At 39.1% G+C, this 16,017-nt stretch overlaps 2 protein-coding genes across 5 annotated transcripts in view; both read right to left on the bottom strand.

Moving 5' to 3' along the window:
- Positions 1-854: 854 nt before the first annotated feature.
- Positions 855-14,452, bottom strand: ss18 (SS18 subunit of BAF chromatin remodeling complex). 4 transcript variants are annotated; one of them, XM_079614111.1, is made up of 10 exons: positions 13,943-14,400; positions 11,658-11,734; positions 10,046-10,130; positions 8,947-9,073; positions 7,863-8,087; positions 7,568-7,732; positions 6,843-6,920; positions 5,465-5,587; positions 4,194-4,324; positions 855-1,669 (listed from the first exon to the last, which is right to left on the bottom strand). In XM_079614111.1, exons 1-10 carry the CDS (start codon positions 14,009-14,011, stop codon positions 1,643-1,645), a joined length of 1,107 nt encoding a protein of 368 aa, XP_079470237.1. In that variant the 5' UTR covers positions 14,012-14,400; the 3' UTR covers positions 855-1,642. The 4 variants fall into 4 exon arrangements, with proteins under 4 accessions (XP_079470237.1, XP_079470238.1, XP_079470240.1 ...); XM_079614112.1 differs by having other exon boundaries at positions 7,908-8,087; positions 13,943-14,284; XM_079614114.1 differs by lacking the exon at positions 6,843-6,920 and having other exon boundaries at positions 7,908-8,087; positions 13,943-14,452.
- The window catches only part of rpe65a (retinoid isomerohydrolase RPE65 a), a 222,353-nt gene continuing 211,671 nt past the window's right edge, over positions 5,336-16,017 (bottom strand). Inside the window, exon 7 of the mRNA XM_079614110.1 lies at positions 5,336-5,373. Coding sequence (XP_079470236.1) covers positions 5,351-5,373 — 23 coding nt within the window. The 3' untranslated portion in view covers positions 5,336-5,350. The remainder of the gene's footprint in view (positions 5,374-16,017) is intronic.

Raw genomic sequence — 16,017 nt, 5'->3', positions numbered from 1 at the left:
TGATTTTACAATGTAGTGGACGAGACACTTTAGCTCCTAGAGAGCATTTGATTGGACAGAAAACAGACATTTTGAAGATTATTTGAAGAATTAACATTATTTGAGAAGTTAAAATTTTGAAAAAATTACACATTTATCTTCTAAATGCAAATTTTGTTATTGCTTAGGGGTGCATATAGATAACCATAAGGATAAACTCATAAAGCTGTCATTTTGATTTCATTGGCTCTATACGGCTAACATTGTTTATTTTACTGAATGATTTATGAAATGTCTCATTTTCTGATGGGCTGGAGTGCAAATTCTGGTTTTACTTGCATGTCAGTTTGCATTGGAATTAAATGCTATTTTTTATATATTGGTAAAATGTCAATTATATCAGCGTTTAATTCATTATCTATGCATCCACAACATGCTGTTCACTCATTAACAAAAAACACTTGACTGTACAAAAACAAAATGCTCAAAATATAACACAGTTGCATAACCACAGTGAATAACTGTACAAGCTGAAAGCTGTATGTGCATACCTTTTTATATATATTTAAATAAAATAAAAAAGCATTAATCTCACAGGTGTGTAGCCCATACTTATGTTTGATTTAGCTTCTACACACTTTACACACACATTAAACTGAACCGGAGAAGCAAAAACAGACATATTGTAGTCTAACTGCAGAAGAACCATCATTAGCAACCACCTGTAATCAGGCACCCTACAAGATACTAGACCCTAAAAAGACAAATTGCTGCTTTGATAGCAAGTTTGACAATTTCATTGAGACTCTTAGGCCCACTCAATTTAAAGAAAAGAAACTGCACCATACTTCAAACATGACTTAAATACAAACCACTACAGTACCAGATCGCTTTAATCAAATCTCAGCAAGACATACATATTTTAAATGGAACGTCCCACCTCCAAAAACAAAACAAGAAAAAAAAAAAAAGTTCAATACAGTCAATAAGCACACGGGACAACACTTTGAGCTACTGTTCAACACCTGGACTCAATCTGAGCTCTATCTGATGAAGCATAATACACATTTATACATCATAGCATAGTTTTGAACCTGAAATTTAAAACCATTTCCACCTCTCCGCTAGCCTTCATTCGCACCTCAGCATTATTGCTTCTCTGACACTTGCGGGAGAGGAGAAGAAAACAACAACAACAACACACAATGAATTTTATTATAAAAACAAAACACGTTCCATAGCTTATGCACATTGCTGTGTGTGTGTGTGTGTTTATGTATTTTCACTGATTTTGTAAGTTGCTGTAAATAAGGCAGCTGTTTCACGTAAGGCATTGCTGCTATGAAATTGCTTCTCTGTTAAACCTAAAAATGCACATACGAGTCGACAGGAAATTCTTAAAATGTGAACGTTTTCTCTTTTTTTTTTGTCAATTGAGTTTTGTGGCGTTTCACAATTAGATCACCTGTGCTGATATCGAGCCAATCATTGTTCAGTTTGTTCAAATGCTTGTGGCCGAATGAAGAGTTCAGTCTACATTAGCGGGGAAGATTCATCTCTTCATAGGTGATGTATAGAGATCTTGAGAGCGCAGTAGCCCTTCACCGGATCACACACAGCTCCAAATGGGAGACGCAAGGGCAGGAAGTCAAACCCTCCTCATCTACTGCTGGTAGTTGCCATACTGCCCCTGTAAGGAAAGACACGAGGTGAAGCAACACGGCTAGCAAGACAATTGACAATGTATTACTGAAAAGAGTCATGTGTCACACTTGAAAACATTAGTTTCTATTTCTTTTGAAGACACAAATGAGACGATTAAATTCCAAGACCGTGAGAAACAAATGTTTGAAAAAAAAAAAAAAAAAAAAACCGCAATGATTCAAAAGAGAACACACAGAAATAATGACTAAATTAGTGAACATGATGCCACCAGTAGATTACAGTCACACTGTAAACACCTCAAATTCTCATTTAAACAGGGTACTTATGAACAACTCTCAAGTCAGGGCTCCAGACTGGGACCAAATGGTTGCATTTTTGTGACCTTTTCCCCTGCCGGTGCTACAAAATTTGTTAGAGGTTGCACTGGTGCCAGCGCCACATTGACCAACTGATGAGAGCTGCCATTGCGGTTGCACATGAGAAGCATCAGATGGCAAATGAAACGAAAGCAGAACGAACATCTCGTTTACGAGCTACTCTCGTTTGAGCTTCCAACAGGTTTACTCGCGGGCCGATCTTGATCACAACACAATTACTACACATCGCAGTGAGATCTAGTGAGAAGCACTGAAATTCAGTGGAGAATCCTCCGTTATAAACCACAGATATCAGATCGAACAGATCTGACGTGGAAACCAGGAGAAACCAGTTAAAGAAGGCTTTTCAATCCACAAATCACCAACATTCACCATGGATTTAATGTAGCAACCCTAACTGTATAACCGTGGTATTGTGGCAGAAATAGTCTGAAGTTTTTTTTACATTATTCATCTCAGTACAACCATTTGAGACTAAAAGACTTTCAAGTGCTTCACACTTTTTCCAGCACTTCAAAGCTCTAAATATCTGTGATATTAAAACAAAAAGTTTAAAGATGTAGGAAAACTAACACTTTGGCAATCAAACAAAAGAAAGGCCATGATATGCCCACTCTAACCAGTAGATGGCACTTAAGCCATTTCCAATCCTTAATATAGAAAAAAGTAGGGTCAAAAAGGCTCATGAAAAACAAACTTTACAGAAAACTATTTAAGAGCACTAATTTTATAATCAATGAAGCTGTCAGTCACTTCATTATGATACTATAGAACAACAATGGTACATAAAAGCAGAATATTTAAATCTGCATATCAATTCAAGCTCACTGCTTTACAGTTACATTTTCAATAAAAAAACATGTAATATTATTAGTAACTGCACTTTTTAATGCAAAACAATAGTAATTTTATGATAAAATCAAATCAAATTTTGCCCCAGTGCTAGAAAATCAGGTGCTGGCGTAGAATAGAGCCCTGCACGGGCCTCAAATCTAGGCCCTAGCCCGGCCCGTGTCCGACAGCTCATCATAATTATCAGCCCGAGTCCGACCCGAGCCCGTTTTTTTTTTTTTTTTTATACACAGCTGTAGCCTGGCTTAGGGCAAACTAGCTATTTGCAGCCATTAAAATAGGTCAGTTTTGTTAGTTATGTTTCTTTTCATTTCTTTATTAAGTTAATTTAGACAAATGTTCGGTTTCTTTGTTTTTTTATTGACGACCAAGCAGCCGACAGCGAGTTAAACATGTTTGATCCATTTAGCCTCTCAAATCAACACTTCACTTGGCTACAATAAAATCCATAAAACACCTTAAGCATATCACACATAGACAGTTATAGTTTAAACGTTTATTATATTTTTTTTAAAGCTGAGGCAAACTGCTCTGCTGCTCACAGTCGCAACAGCGCTCGCAAACGAAATGAGCTATAGCCTACAATCTAAACAAATCAAATAAATGGCATTAAATTAAAAACAAACATGCAGATTATCTTACCTCAAAAATCAAGTCTTCACTACAGAACATGGCCATTCTTATTTCCAATAGTTTCCAACAGACTGATGAAAATAAAGTCGTTTTCAAACGAAAACCAACAAGACAGCCCCTAACATGCTAAGAACAGTTTCTTACAGAGCATCGTGAAGAAAGATCACAGCATCCACAGTGGAAGGTTTTAATCCAGTCGTACTTTTTTCTTTAACTATTCCAGCTGCGCTGAAGTCACGCTCGCTATACTTCTGCTGCTGGCGGGGACACTAAAACAGCGAGCCGGTCGCGCAAATCTTGGGTCGTGCCGCCGGGAAACCTGTGTGCGTGCGTGTGTGTGTGCGCGAGCAGACTGTCATGTGTCAGTCATATGTCAGTGTGATAGGTTTAAAACGTCTTTCTATGTTTGTTTTTCCATCGTCAACTTCTCATATTTAATTTTAATACATGTCTGAAATAGGCTATAAAAAGAAGGATAAGCCTAAAACAGGCCCGAGGCCCGGCCCGTGTGTGAACTATGACGTGAAAATTGGTCCGAAGCCCGGCCCTAGGGGCTCAAATAAGTCGGGGCCCGTCGGGCTCGGGCTGAAATGCAGGGCTCTAGCGTAGAACATGGTGGCACTGGTGCTACTGCTCTCAAGTGGATATTTTCACATGGCTACATGAGCGTTGCAAGAGGTTTCTCACCTGGTCAAATGCATAGGGGCGCTGCGGCTGTCCCTGTGGTGGTCCAGGCTGTGGTGGTCTGTAGGCTGAATACTGCTGCCCTTGGCTCTGGGGGTAGTTTGGGTACTGACTCGGAGCGCCCTGAGACGGACCTGTTGGTATTAAAGGAAGTGTATTTATTGATGGGAATAAATGACTGTTGAAGTTTATACTCTGTATTCTTACCAGGAATGTAGACTGAATATAGATTAAGCATATTGCTGACACTATAGTGCATACACACTGACCCACTCGCTGGAAGTTTTTCAGGAAAGTAGTCCTGGTTAGTTTCCGGGGCCACAAAACTGTGCGTTTTTACGTGAAAAAAATATTTGCGTTTCAAAGCTTGATTAATTTACATCACAAAAAACACTCCAGACAAAATTCATACCTCAGTTTTAATCGGCACTATTTTCTTTCCATTTCTATCAATCCGCGCTGCTGTCAACGACCACAGTGCGCACGTTTTCTCCTAGGATTTCCAAATACTTCAATGAACCCATCTTGCCTTCCACACGCTGCAGGTTTCCAGTGCCAGAGGATATAAAGCAGCCCCAGAGCATCACCATGCTGAACTGTAGACAGTGTTCTTTTCAGCATAAGCTTCATTCTTCTTCCTCCAGACATACCGCTGACCCATAGGGCCAAAAAGTTTTGTTTCATCGCTCCACAGAACAGAATCCCAAAACTTTTTTGGCTTATTTTTAATATTCTTGTGCTTTTGGGTCAGTAGTGGTGTACATCTTAAGAGTTTTGGCATGCGTTTAGTACAAGCTTTACTGTGCAAGCTGAAACCTCAGTGCCTGTTACCACCAAGTCTTGCTGCAGGTCTTTTGCAGTCACTCAAGGGATTTTCCAAACTTGCCTTCTCAGAAATCTGGCTGCAGCCGTTGATGGCTGCCTTTTTCTGCCCCGTCCAGGTAGTGTAATGATCCTGTTAATTTAATTTTGAACTTGCAAACTATAGAGTTCATTCGCCATCTTTTTGTATCCGGTTCCTTGTTTGTAAGGGGTGATAAGATCTTCTCTTAACTTTTTGGACCATTCTATTTATTTTGAGACTGTAGAAGTCATTACAAGTTGCATTTTCAGTTGGTTTTTGGGAAACCACTCTAAATTTTTTTTGGTGTTAAGCTATTTCAATTACTTTTGTTTGATTTGTTCATTCATGGATGTAATTGTGTGAGTTTTAAGACCCAGCATGAAGACCCTACTCCGGACTTAATCTGTCAATGTGATGATATAACTCGTACCATAGGCCTGCTGTTGTCCGGGGTATCCCTGCTGTCCGGTGTACTGCTGCTGCGGTGGGTAACCCTGCTGCTGCGGTGGACCCTGCTGATACGCCTCTTGCTGCTGACCATACTGTGCGTTTCCTACAGGAAAAAGAGACCAGGCAATTATCAAAGACTTTGTCAAGGCTATCCGCTAAGTAATATGAACTGTGTTTTCAGGAACTCCAGCACTTCATGCGCAACTGTCCGCCCTCCGGCACCACTACATTCAGGCTGGGAGGGTGGAGGGAAGTGCACAACAAGCTACGTTTTTTTTTTTTTTTTTTTTAATCAAAAGCAACAAAGCACAAAGCTTATTGTAATTATTGGATGGCAGATGCATTAATCTTAACTGAAGATCAAAGATTGATCTTGGGATGTAAGAATCGATATCGGTTCATCAAAATGAAGATCGATTGAAATCGATTCATCAATCTTGTCAACCCAGCCCTAGTGTACACAATATATTTCATGATATTTAAGCACATTTCAACTTTCTTTTGAGCAAAATATATTTGTTATTTCTTTGGTTTGATTTAGGGGGTGGAAAAACTCAGGTTTTATAATAGCAAGGATGATGGGCTTCAAGGTTGGGGTTGCATAGACTTGTCGACTTTAATGCTCTGCCATGACGCTATAAGCTTGATGTCAACTAGTCGCTGATCATGGCCTATAGAGGGCGCAACAGGATAAGAAATCTTTGACATCCACTTTTACACTCCATTGCCAACAGTTAAAATGACAAATAAATGGATACTCCAAGCGCACCACAAGATATGTTTGATAACCGTCCGGATGCTCAAAACTGATCGGGTGAATGCACGTTTTAAACAGCTCCAGTACACATAAGGTAATCACCGTTCTAAACTAATGCGCTGCTGCATTGTAACGCACACACATACAGACAGTAGCTCACACACCACGTGCCGATCACGTGCACAGAAATGTTTAGTAGCGCAGAAACTTACTGTCAATGATGTTCTGTGATTCATCAATGAAATCTGTGAGAAATATAATGACCCATGGACAAAATAACTGATAAAAATAAGCTGTTATGTAGGAGCAATAACCTTGTAGGCAGCGCTGCTTCAATATGCAATAGCTGTGCACAAGACATCCCGCGTTCAGTCTCAGCTCGAGGTTCAGGCTTATCTGTGCATTAATGACGTCATCAGCGACTAGTCGACTTATCACATAAATGTCGACTTAAAAAATCGTTCATAAAAGTCGTTCAACCCCTACTGCAAGGTTCGCCTTTAAGGAGTAAACAAACATTTACTGCACTAACTATAGATCTAAATTAGGACAAACATTAAAACGGGTAAAAAATAGCAGGTTGCAAGTCAATGCATCCTACCCTCTGGTGCTCCCTGTCCTCCATGACTGTATTGCTCCGTGTAGTATTCCTCTTGACCAGCATATTGCTGAGGAGGTCCTAAAAATACACACACAGACACCATTAAAGATGACCTATTGTGCCCTTCTTTTGAAGTCTGTTCTAGTAGAGCCCAAAAACAAAGTCCAGATTTTCGAGCTTGAATGTAAAAAAAAAAACCTTATTTTCCCCATTGTTGCGGCTCCTCTCTTCCCAGTCTGTCAGTAACGCTCTGTTTAGTTCCTGTCTCTATGAAGCCCCTCCTTCTGAAAAGCACAATGTGCTCTGATTGGTCGGCTGGATCAGTGTGTTGTGATTGGCCAAGCGCTTCGAGCGTGTTTGGGAAATGCCCCGCCTCTTACCATAACCGCCAGTTTCAACACACTACTAACTAACTCAACCAGGCCCCGCCCCTTTATTCTGCGTATGAATTATTTAAACGGGGAATATTGTGACGTGTTCGTTCCCGAAAGAAAACTCAAGACTACAATGGAGGCGTTTCAGGGAGTTCAGAAACAGTGACACTGATATTGAGAATGACTCCCGCTGGAGGGACTTTGCAGAGCTTTTTGATGCTCAAACAGCAACATTATACTCTAAAGAAAGTTGAACATGGACAAAAGCATAATAGGTCCTCTTTAAGTCAACCGACGATGATGAGTAATACCTCCTTCACATGATAGTTAAACAAAACAAGTTGAGCATACCTTGATGTGGCGGCCTGTAGGGGGGCATGGGCCTCTGCCCCATCACGTGATTGCCTTGACCCATCATGCCCATGGGGTTCTGCTGGCCCTGGTAATGCTGCCCACCTCCACCAGAAGGAGGCATGTTGTACTGTTGGGAAGGAGCCTGTTGGTGCATTATGGGCCCTAGAGCAAAAAATAAGCCCAAACACTTAAAAGTGAAACCTTTTTCAATGATGTGATTGACATTATTATTCAAAATCTATATATATATTTTTTGTTTAGACATAAGACAGTGACTAGAGAGCAGATGTACCCTGATTGGGCTGCATGTTCATGTTGGGCCGAGGGCCGTAATTACCCATGGGCTGCCCCTGGCTCATGTTCATTTGCCCCTGTGACTGCAAGCCCTGCGAGGAGGGCACTGCGTGGTTATACGCCCCCATGGAGCCATGGCTGCTGGCCGGCATGTTCATGGAGCCACTGGGTATGCTGGGCGTCTGGTTGGGTCCGGGGCCCTGTATGGACATGTGGTTCGGACCTCCAGAAGCAGACAGAGATTAATAACATTTAATGTGAAAATAAAATCAAAACACAATCCTTTAACAATCCCAAAATCATAAGAACATTACTCATATCAAAGCAACCAACAAGAAGATACAAAACATTCAGAAGGTTCAAAAAACCAGACAGCACCGTCTTCGGCTGACAGTCTGAGTCTCCACTGTTGCTTAGTTACCTATGATCACGCGCGTGAACTCGACAATCGACTACTTTGGACTTCGACCGAAAACAGGAACTAAATACAGGTATTTGCGCTGGCTGAATTAACATCATTTTTATTACTATCTTTCACATCTCCTGCAGTCAGATTCACTCGTGTTCACTCTGAAGGAATCACTCAACATGGCTGTGCACTTGTAATGACACATCAAGGATGATAAGAGAAATAAAAGCAGGTTTAAAACTTGCCCCATTCAAGTCAACAGGGTGCAAATTTTAAAAAGAGGATAACACTGTGTAGGCAACACCGATTTTTCAACACCGTTGTTCTCTGTATTGATCTGAATCTCCTTTAATAATATGGACTCTAAGATTGCTAGAAAATCAAAACCGTAAGTTGAAATCCCAAAACTTGAGCCTTGATAATAGAATTGAATTGATACTATTCATGAAAGTAATTACGAAACTATTACTAAAACTATTCATGGGATTTCTTTTGAAAACATACACACTTGCGTAAAATTGCATTTTTTCAAAACAGTCTAAACCTTTTCACAGTACTGTAGTTTGTCCCAAGAGACTCCCAGACAAGTTGCCTCTGAATTTAGGCTGATTCAACGGTTCATTCTGGGAGTTTGACAGCGAGTACACTGGAAAGGTTTGGTGTCTGAATTTACCTGGTATCTGTCCGTTCATCTGGCTCTGCATGTGTGGGGCGGGCGGCCCCTCGGGGGGCATACTGTGCCCATGGGGGAGCTGAGGAGTCGCGCCACTTTGATTCATGGGCATGTTCTGAGTGGGCGGCTATAGAGAAACACAGAAAGACACATGACTCAACCACTGATGTCCACTCTGGAGCACATATACCCCTAATGCACCTGGGCGATTCTTACCGATTCATGTGACTAATGTTGCCACTATTTATTTATTTTTAAATCGCGAAATCACGGTTTTGAATAAAAATGTTAGCAAACATTACGATTAGACATGTTGACGAAATGGCAATTATAACAGTTGAGAGAAGAAATGACTCGACCACATGACGGCGCGCCTGATTAACCGCTCTTAAGCGGCTGTTCACGCAGAATGTGTTATTGTGTTGTGTTGAATGAAATTAGACTAGGGCAGTTAACATGTTTTTGTTGACTTTGGTGTTGGTTTTGGATCACTGTCCTGATGGAAGATCCAAACATGGCCCATTATAAGATTTCTAGCAGAGAATATCTGATTTTTTATCTGTTGGTATTTGCTAGAATCCATGACACCGTGTATCTGAACAAGTAGTCCAGGACCTCCAGCAGAAAAATAGGCCACAACATTAAAGATCCAGCTGTATATTTAACCGTGGGCATGGGGAACTTTTTATTCCTGTTTGCACCAATGCCATCTGGTGGGTTTGTTACTAAATAACAGACAGAGTGCCGAGCCGAACCATGCAGTGGAAAAGCGCCAATATTGTCCTGATGGAGGAATTTCAATGCTTTAGCCCTTTTCTTTCAGCTACTTTCTTTTTTGTGAAGCTCAACAATCTCTTGCTGCACATCAGAACTACATTCTGTTGTTTTACTCATCGTGATGAATGATTAGGGGAATTTGTAAGGGAGTTTCCTCATATTTATACTCCTGCAAAAACAAGTGGTCATGGCTGGACAACTTCATGTTCCTAGTCACCCTGGTGTGCTAAAAATGTAAATATGAAATGGTAAAATACTTCAGAGATATGATATTTAATGATAATTGTGGCCACCGTGTGGGAAACGGAGGATAAGTACTCACCGCGGGAAGCAGAGACTGCATGTTCTGGTTAGAGTCTGCTATTGTGGCCAGATACACCAGATTTCTGTGTAACATCTGTTGGTAGCTGTCGAAAAGAGAAACGAGAAACACACTTTGATCACGGACTGAATCAGGAACAAGTATGCAGCATCCTAGAGTATTTGTGCTTGTACACTATTGCAGCAAACACTCAGTTCTCAGCCAGACGCGATGAGATAATATTCCAGCGACAAGCCATTAGTCTGTACACACCAGTCGAGACGCTACAAAATCAATCAAAAACTATGGATGCACCGGCTGACCGGCCATAAATCAGGACCGGGCGGTTTTTGCTTTTAACACGATTTTTCCGGTTACATTGGAATCATTTGCACACAAGTCTTTTGCGTGGAAGTTAGGGATGGGCACGATTAATCGGCGATCGATAATTGATCATTAGGAATTTCGATCAAAGATCTCAAGAGGAAAAAAACGCTGTATTTTTGTATTTTCATTGCATTTTTTAATTTATAAAAAGTTAAATAAGGAATTTGAATATAAAAATATGAATGATCAATCGATAGTTGATCTGTGAGCAGGACGTGAAGATTGCAATGGATCGCGGAGGAACAACAGCGACGACATTCGGCACAACAAACTTGATCAGACAGAGAAAGTTCATCATAAATCTGTTGATAATGCACAACAGGCAAACAAAAAATGACAGATTATAGCCTGTTATTATCTAGAGAGCCTCTATTATTAATACTAGATGTTGTTACCTTCGATCTTCTTTTTGTAAAGAAGAACTTTTGAAAAGCTAGAAGTAAACGTCAGTTTTGTATTATAGGATCATCATTTTTATCTCACCTTAAATTACATTGACTAATGCGCAGTTACTGCCGTTAATTTCAGAAGATTAGTTTGGCCTGTTAAATACCAAATAAGCACTGTGTTTCAAATAATCATCCAATCAAATCATCCTTTCATTATTTCTTGTTTAAAAACAAACAGAAATCGGTATGGGAATCAGCCAGTTTGCTTGTAAAAAATCAGTATCAGCCATGAAAAATCACGATAACCACAGCCAATCAGAAGGTTTTCAAGGACTACAATCAGAGATATAACTTATCAAACAATATCTTTTAAAAAAAGATAAATGTATTAATAAAAATAAATCAATAAAACAAAATGATACAAATAAAGTGCAGCATAAGCAAAGATGTTGGTAACTTTAACCACTGAAAGGATATTATGACTTTCCTAATCCAAAAATATATTTTCTCTCTCCCATGAATATATGATTGACCTGAAGAATAAAAGCTGTATCAAATACAGGATATTAATATGAGCAATATCACACTCGTAGCCGTGCGAAATGCCTCTGTGTCTATATTAGACGGACACCAGCGTTCATTTTGAGTGAAAAGATTGTTTTAGCAATAAAATTAAACACTAATTTCCCATATTTTGTTGTTCAATTATCGTATTTAGATGAAATAGTAACTCTGATTAACACGGATTGCTTTCACAACACGTCGTAGCCTCGCGTCTGGAGTAAGGTTTACCCGAGGCTCACACAGAAATAACACACACACACACACACACATAGAGATGAAGTGCGAGGACTTACTGTGAACATTCAGCTGTTTTTCCTTTACTCTGGAAGTCCATGATGCACTGGATCAGCTGATTGTTTTCATCCAGCAACTGCGTTTCAAATGTCACAATGTTAATTAAACATTATAGAAAAATAACTCAATAAATGAGTACAAGTCTAGTACTAGCACATCAAATCAGATCTGAGTCACAGACCCTCACATCAAACGCAAAACGAAGGACTTCTACATTAGCTGGTCAATCGCTGGTGTTTCTGACGTCACACACTACCTTGTAACCAATCAGATCAAAGTGTGATCGTAGGGCTGTAAACTATTAATCGCGATTAATCGAATCCAAAATAAAAGTTTGTGTTTACATAATATATGTGTGTATTGTGTATAATTATTTTGTATATAAATACACACACGTGCATGTATATATTTAAGAAAAATGTGTTATTTATATATAAAAGTTATATTTATATATATAATATAAATCATATAAAAAGTATATAAATGCAAATATTTCTCAATTATATGCATGCATGTGTGTGTATTTATATATACTAAATAATTATACACAATACACACACACATATTATGTAACACAAACTTTTATTTTGAATTCGATTAATCGTTTACAGCCCTATTATCGTCACCCAGTGGAAAAACGGTTAAATATATGATTTCGGGGATCAAAGATGAGTTTTAAGGGATACAATGATTGACTACAGGGGCACTTTAAATAATTTTTATAATAAAAAAAGTTATCAAACGTTGTGCGAAGTAACGCTGCATGCGTTTGGAAATGCAAAAATAACCGTTTTCACATAATCCGTCAAAAATAGAGGTTGAAGGGTTCATCTCCACAAGTGTAAGAAATTAGGACACAATTAATTTCACAACGCAACACATGATACTGACCATGGTTTATAATCATTTGTGCAATAAATTTATAACGTGGGAAATCCCTGCACACACTTAATAATTTGCTATAACATCCGAGTATTACTAAATAAACAACATTTTCTGGTCACTAAATGTGAGTAATATGTAAACATGAGCCGCTGGATGACACCTAAATACATTTTACTGCCTAAAAATTTGACATGTATAATCCTAAACATTAATTTAATGTGTTGCAATGAGCGAACAATAAACAAAGCTTCGGGAGACAGGAGGAAAAACACCTGATGTGTGTGTGTGAGTGTGTGAGATGCTTTCAGATCATTTCATCTCATCATTTCCTCAACTACACACCATTTCAGAGACTCTAATTAATGAATATGAAAAAATATTTACATTTAACGTTTACGTCAAAAGACAAAAAAAGGGCAAACAAATGTTAATGCATGCGTGTGTATTTAGTGCACACGGATTCCCAGATCATCACATCTCTGATAATGGAGAATGTGAATGTTGTGACTGCTGTGTGTAGGAGTCTGCAGGACTGAAAACCCCTGATTGAGAGAGAGCAGCTCACAGAAACACCAACACAAGCAGCAAAAGCTTGGCTGGCTACATTTTCTGTGTAATTGTGTGCTTTATTATATAATATATATATACATCATACAGATGTTCTGCTGTGAAAATGTTATGCAAGACCAATTTCGAGTGAAATAAAACATGAAAATAAAATAAAAAATACTCTAGGGAAAACAGATCAACTTAAATCAGACATGAGCAATAGAACACCGAATAACAAATCTTCCCTGACCAAATCAGACCCGATTAATAAAAACTAACGCACAAATATCGATAAATCAGACGTGTTGAATAAAAACAGCAAAACATACATCAACAAAGTAAAGGTTTCACTGATCAAATCAGACATGAATAACGAAAAGCCGAAGAATAAAGGTGGACAGGTCAAATCAGACGTGCGTAATCGATACGGAGAACTCGGCTATTAGCATACGTGCGTGAAACGATATGTGATTAAAAAAAACAAATCATGCGTAAAGTAACGTTATTAGCAACGATACGTCGACGGCACAGTTTTCACGATTAAACGTGTCCTCTGCGATGCTAGTAACGTTACACAACAGCCTCTATTGTGAATGATCCGAGTGTCGAGCGCGTAGCGGCTAACAAAGACACGGCAGAGCTGAGCAGATAATCATATATTTGATTAATATCAGAGATGTTCAGCTCTGCGTCATACTCGTATGAGCGGTTAAACGCGACGAACGTGTCTCTGAATGTTTTGTTTACGGTGTCGTGGGAGTGTTGGCGGGAGAGATGTCACGGCTAACTAGCCGAGCCCACTAACCGTTCCTGCACGCGCAACTCCGATAAATGATTACATGAAAATTACCTTCTGTATCCCGGCAGGCGTTATATCGCCCTTGGCGCGCTGCCGGTGCTGTGCGAAAGCCACAGACATGTTCGTTTACCGTCGGTTGAGATCAGCGCTACGGCGAATCAAACACACACTGACCGACGCGAGCAAACGCGCTGAGCTGCGAGACCGGAGCGGAGCGATCCACTGCTCGCGTGACCGACGGGCGGCGTCGATCCGCTCAGCGCACACAACACAAACGACTAGCAAGACTGTGTGGAATTCAGGCGTTTGGAAAAAGTATTTAGGCTTTTTAATTATCCAACAGTTCGTATGTAAAACACGGTATCCCGGTTAACACCAAAATACAAGTGCTAGAGTAGCGGCGTCACCCCCGTTTTCGATAATAATGGTTTGTCCCCGAGGGTCACAGAGGGGGAATTCCAAATGGCGTTCGTTTCGCTGGTCAATGCAAGTTAGAATGCAATGTGTTGAACAGCGTCATATGGAAACTAGTACAATAATGCGTGTGTACGCTGTTTGTGCAGCACTATGGTCAACATTGTATTACTATGTGCTTTTTAAATACATTGGTATTGGAAATATACTCCTCGAATCTACATTTCCCGTACGAGTGCAAGCTTGTGCAAGATGAAAATTATAACTAATTTATGTCATTTTCCATTTTCCTACACCAGCATTTACTGGCATTACATTTATATTCAACCAGAAGATGTTGTAAAACGCAAAATTAAAGCATTTATGTGCATTTACATTTAAAGTTTAACATATTAGATATAGTTTTAGCATGTGCAGGATGATGATGCATCAGCCAATGTGTTTTTATAGGAAACTAAATAGAAACATTTGCTCACTTAGTTGAAACAAAATGTAATATTATGGATAGAGGCCATCTTACCCCCCTACTGGGGTAAAAAGCCCCCATCCCCTCCTCCATCTGGGCTAAATTTTATAAATGACTTTTGAAATAATTCTGATTAATTAAAGTGCCATTAAGGTAAACTACTAAATCAACTATTCTTGCATTTTGACAATTTAGCAGTTGAATAATTAAATAAATGATGACAGAGAGAGAGAGCAGAATCCCAGTAAAATATATTAATTATTCTGTGACTTAAAGCCTATACAAGCATGTGAATATTTACATATTTAATTGCCCATGTTTTAATTGAAAATATGTCATAGTAGCAACATGAGCGCAAATTGAATGACTTCACTCAACTAACCTATAGAAAATGAAAGCAAAGATGTCTGAAATGTGCATCTAATTCATGGAAATACTGAATAATAAACCCATTGATTACAATAATCATTACATTTAAAAATAACAGCATGTCACCTTCTGTGCCAATCCTGGTGGCTCATCTTACCCCAAGTGTCTAACTTTATATTTTTTTACTTCAAAATAAAAGCTATAACTTTTACTCCACAAATCCAAAAACACTGACGTGTCCACAAATCCCTCATTAACAAATAGACACAAAATATGTATAAATATATTTATATGTTAATACTGTCATAGATCACTCTTTTCCAGAGACATAAATACACAAATATAACTTGCCCTAGACTGCAATTCCCCCCCCCCCCCCCCCCAATTTTTTTTTAATGTAAATGCCTTTTTTACATTTTATTTTTACATTTTCCGAATAAGAAAAAAAGTGTTTTGTCTGGTTTAATGCGTTTCATTTACAGGAACTGAAAATGCATGTTTTTTGTTTTTCAGCTTTTCTGATTCCCTTTCCGAAAGCTAAACTGGGAGATCGAGGGAAAAAAATGAAAACTGACTAAATATAATGCCTGGTCTCATCAACATTGGGAAAGATCACCAGCAGAGGGAGCAGAGGTCGGGATATGTGGACTCAGATCATGACAAATGCAGTTTAACAAATAAAACCCACAGGCATGGTGTCATTCAGTATGTACATTTTTGGGGGTTAAAAAAATAACAAAAACATAGTTATTGAGTAACCCAACATTACCCTGATTCACATCAGTAAGCTTATAAAACTGATTTATAGTTTGAGCTTTTGGGTCTGAATTCGTGGGAAATGTCAGCTTGAAGTCATTCATCTTTGTGTATAGTTACG

This window comes from Phoxinus phoxinus (assembly GCF_949152265.1).
Source record: "Phoxinus phoxinus genome assembly, chromosome: 5".
Classification (NCBI taxonomy): Eukaryota; Metazoa; Chordata; class Actinopteri; order Cypriniformes; family Leuciscidae; genus Phoxinus; species Phoxinus phoxinus.
The sequence above is the reverse complement of the archived record's forward strand: the minus strand, read 5'-3'. Positions and strand labels throughout refer to the sequence as shown.

Bases quoted from the DNA above. Each gene is read 5' to 3' on its own strand.
- ss18 (XM_079614111.1), bottom strand. From the start codon at position 14,011: ATGTCTGTGGCTTTCGCACAGCACCGGCAGCGCGCCAAGGGCGATATA. The intron at 9,074-10,045 runs GTGAGTACTTAT...GTTTCTCTATAG, and splicing joins TGCAGTCTCTGCTTCCCGCG to CCGCCCACTCAGAACATGCC. The intron at 4,325-5,464 runs GTACGAGTTATA...TAATACCAACAG, and splicing joins CGGACAACAGCAGGCCTATG to GTCCGTCTCAGGGCGCTCCG.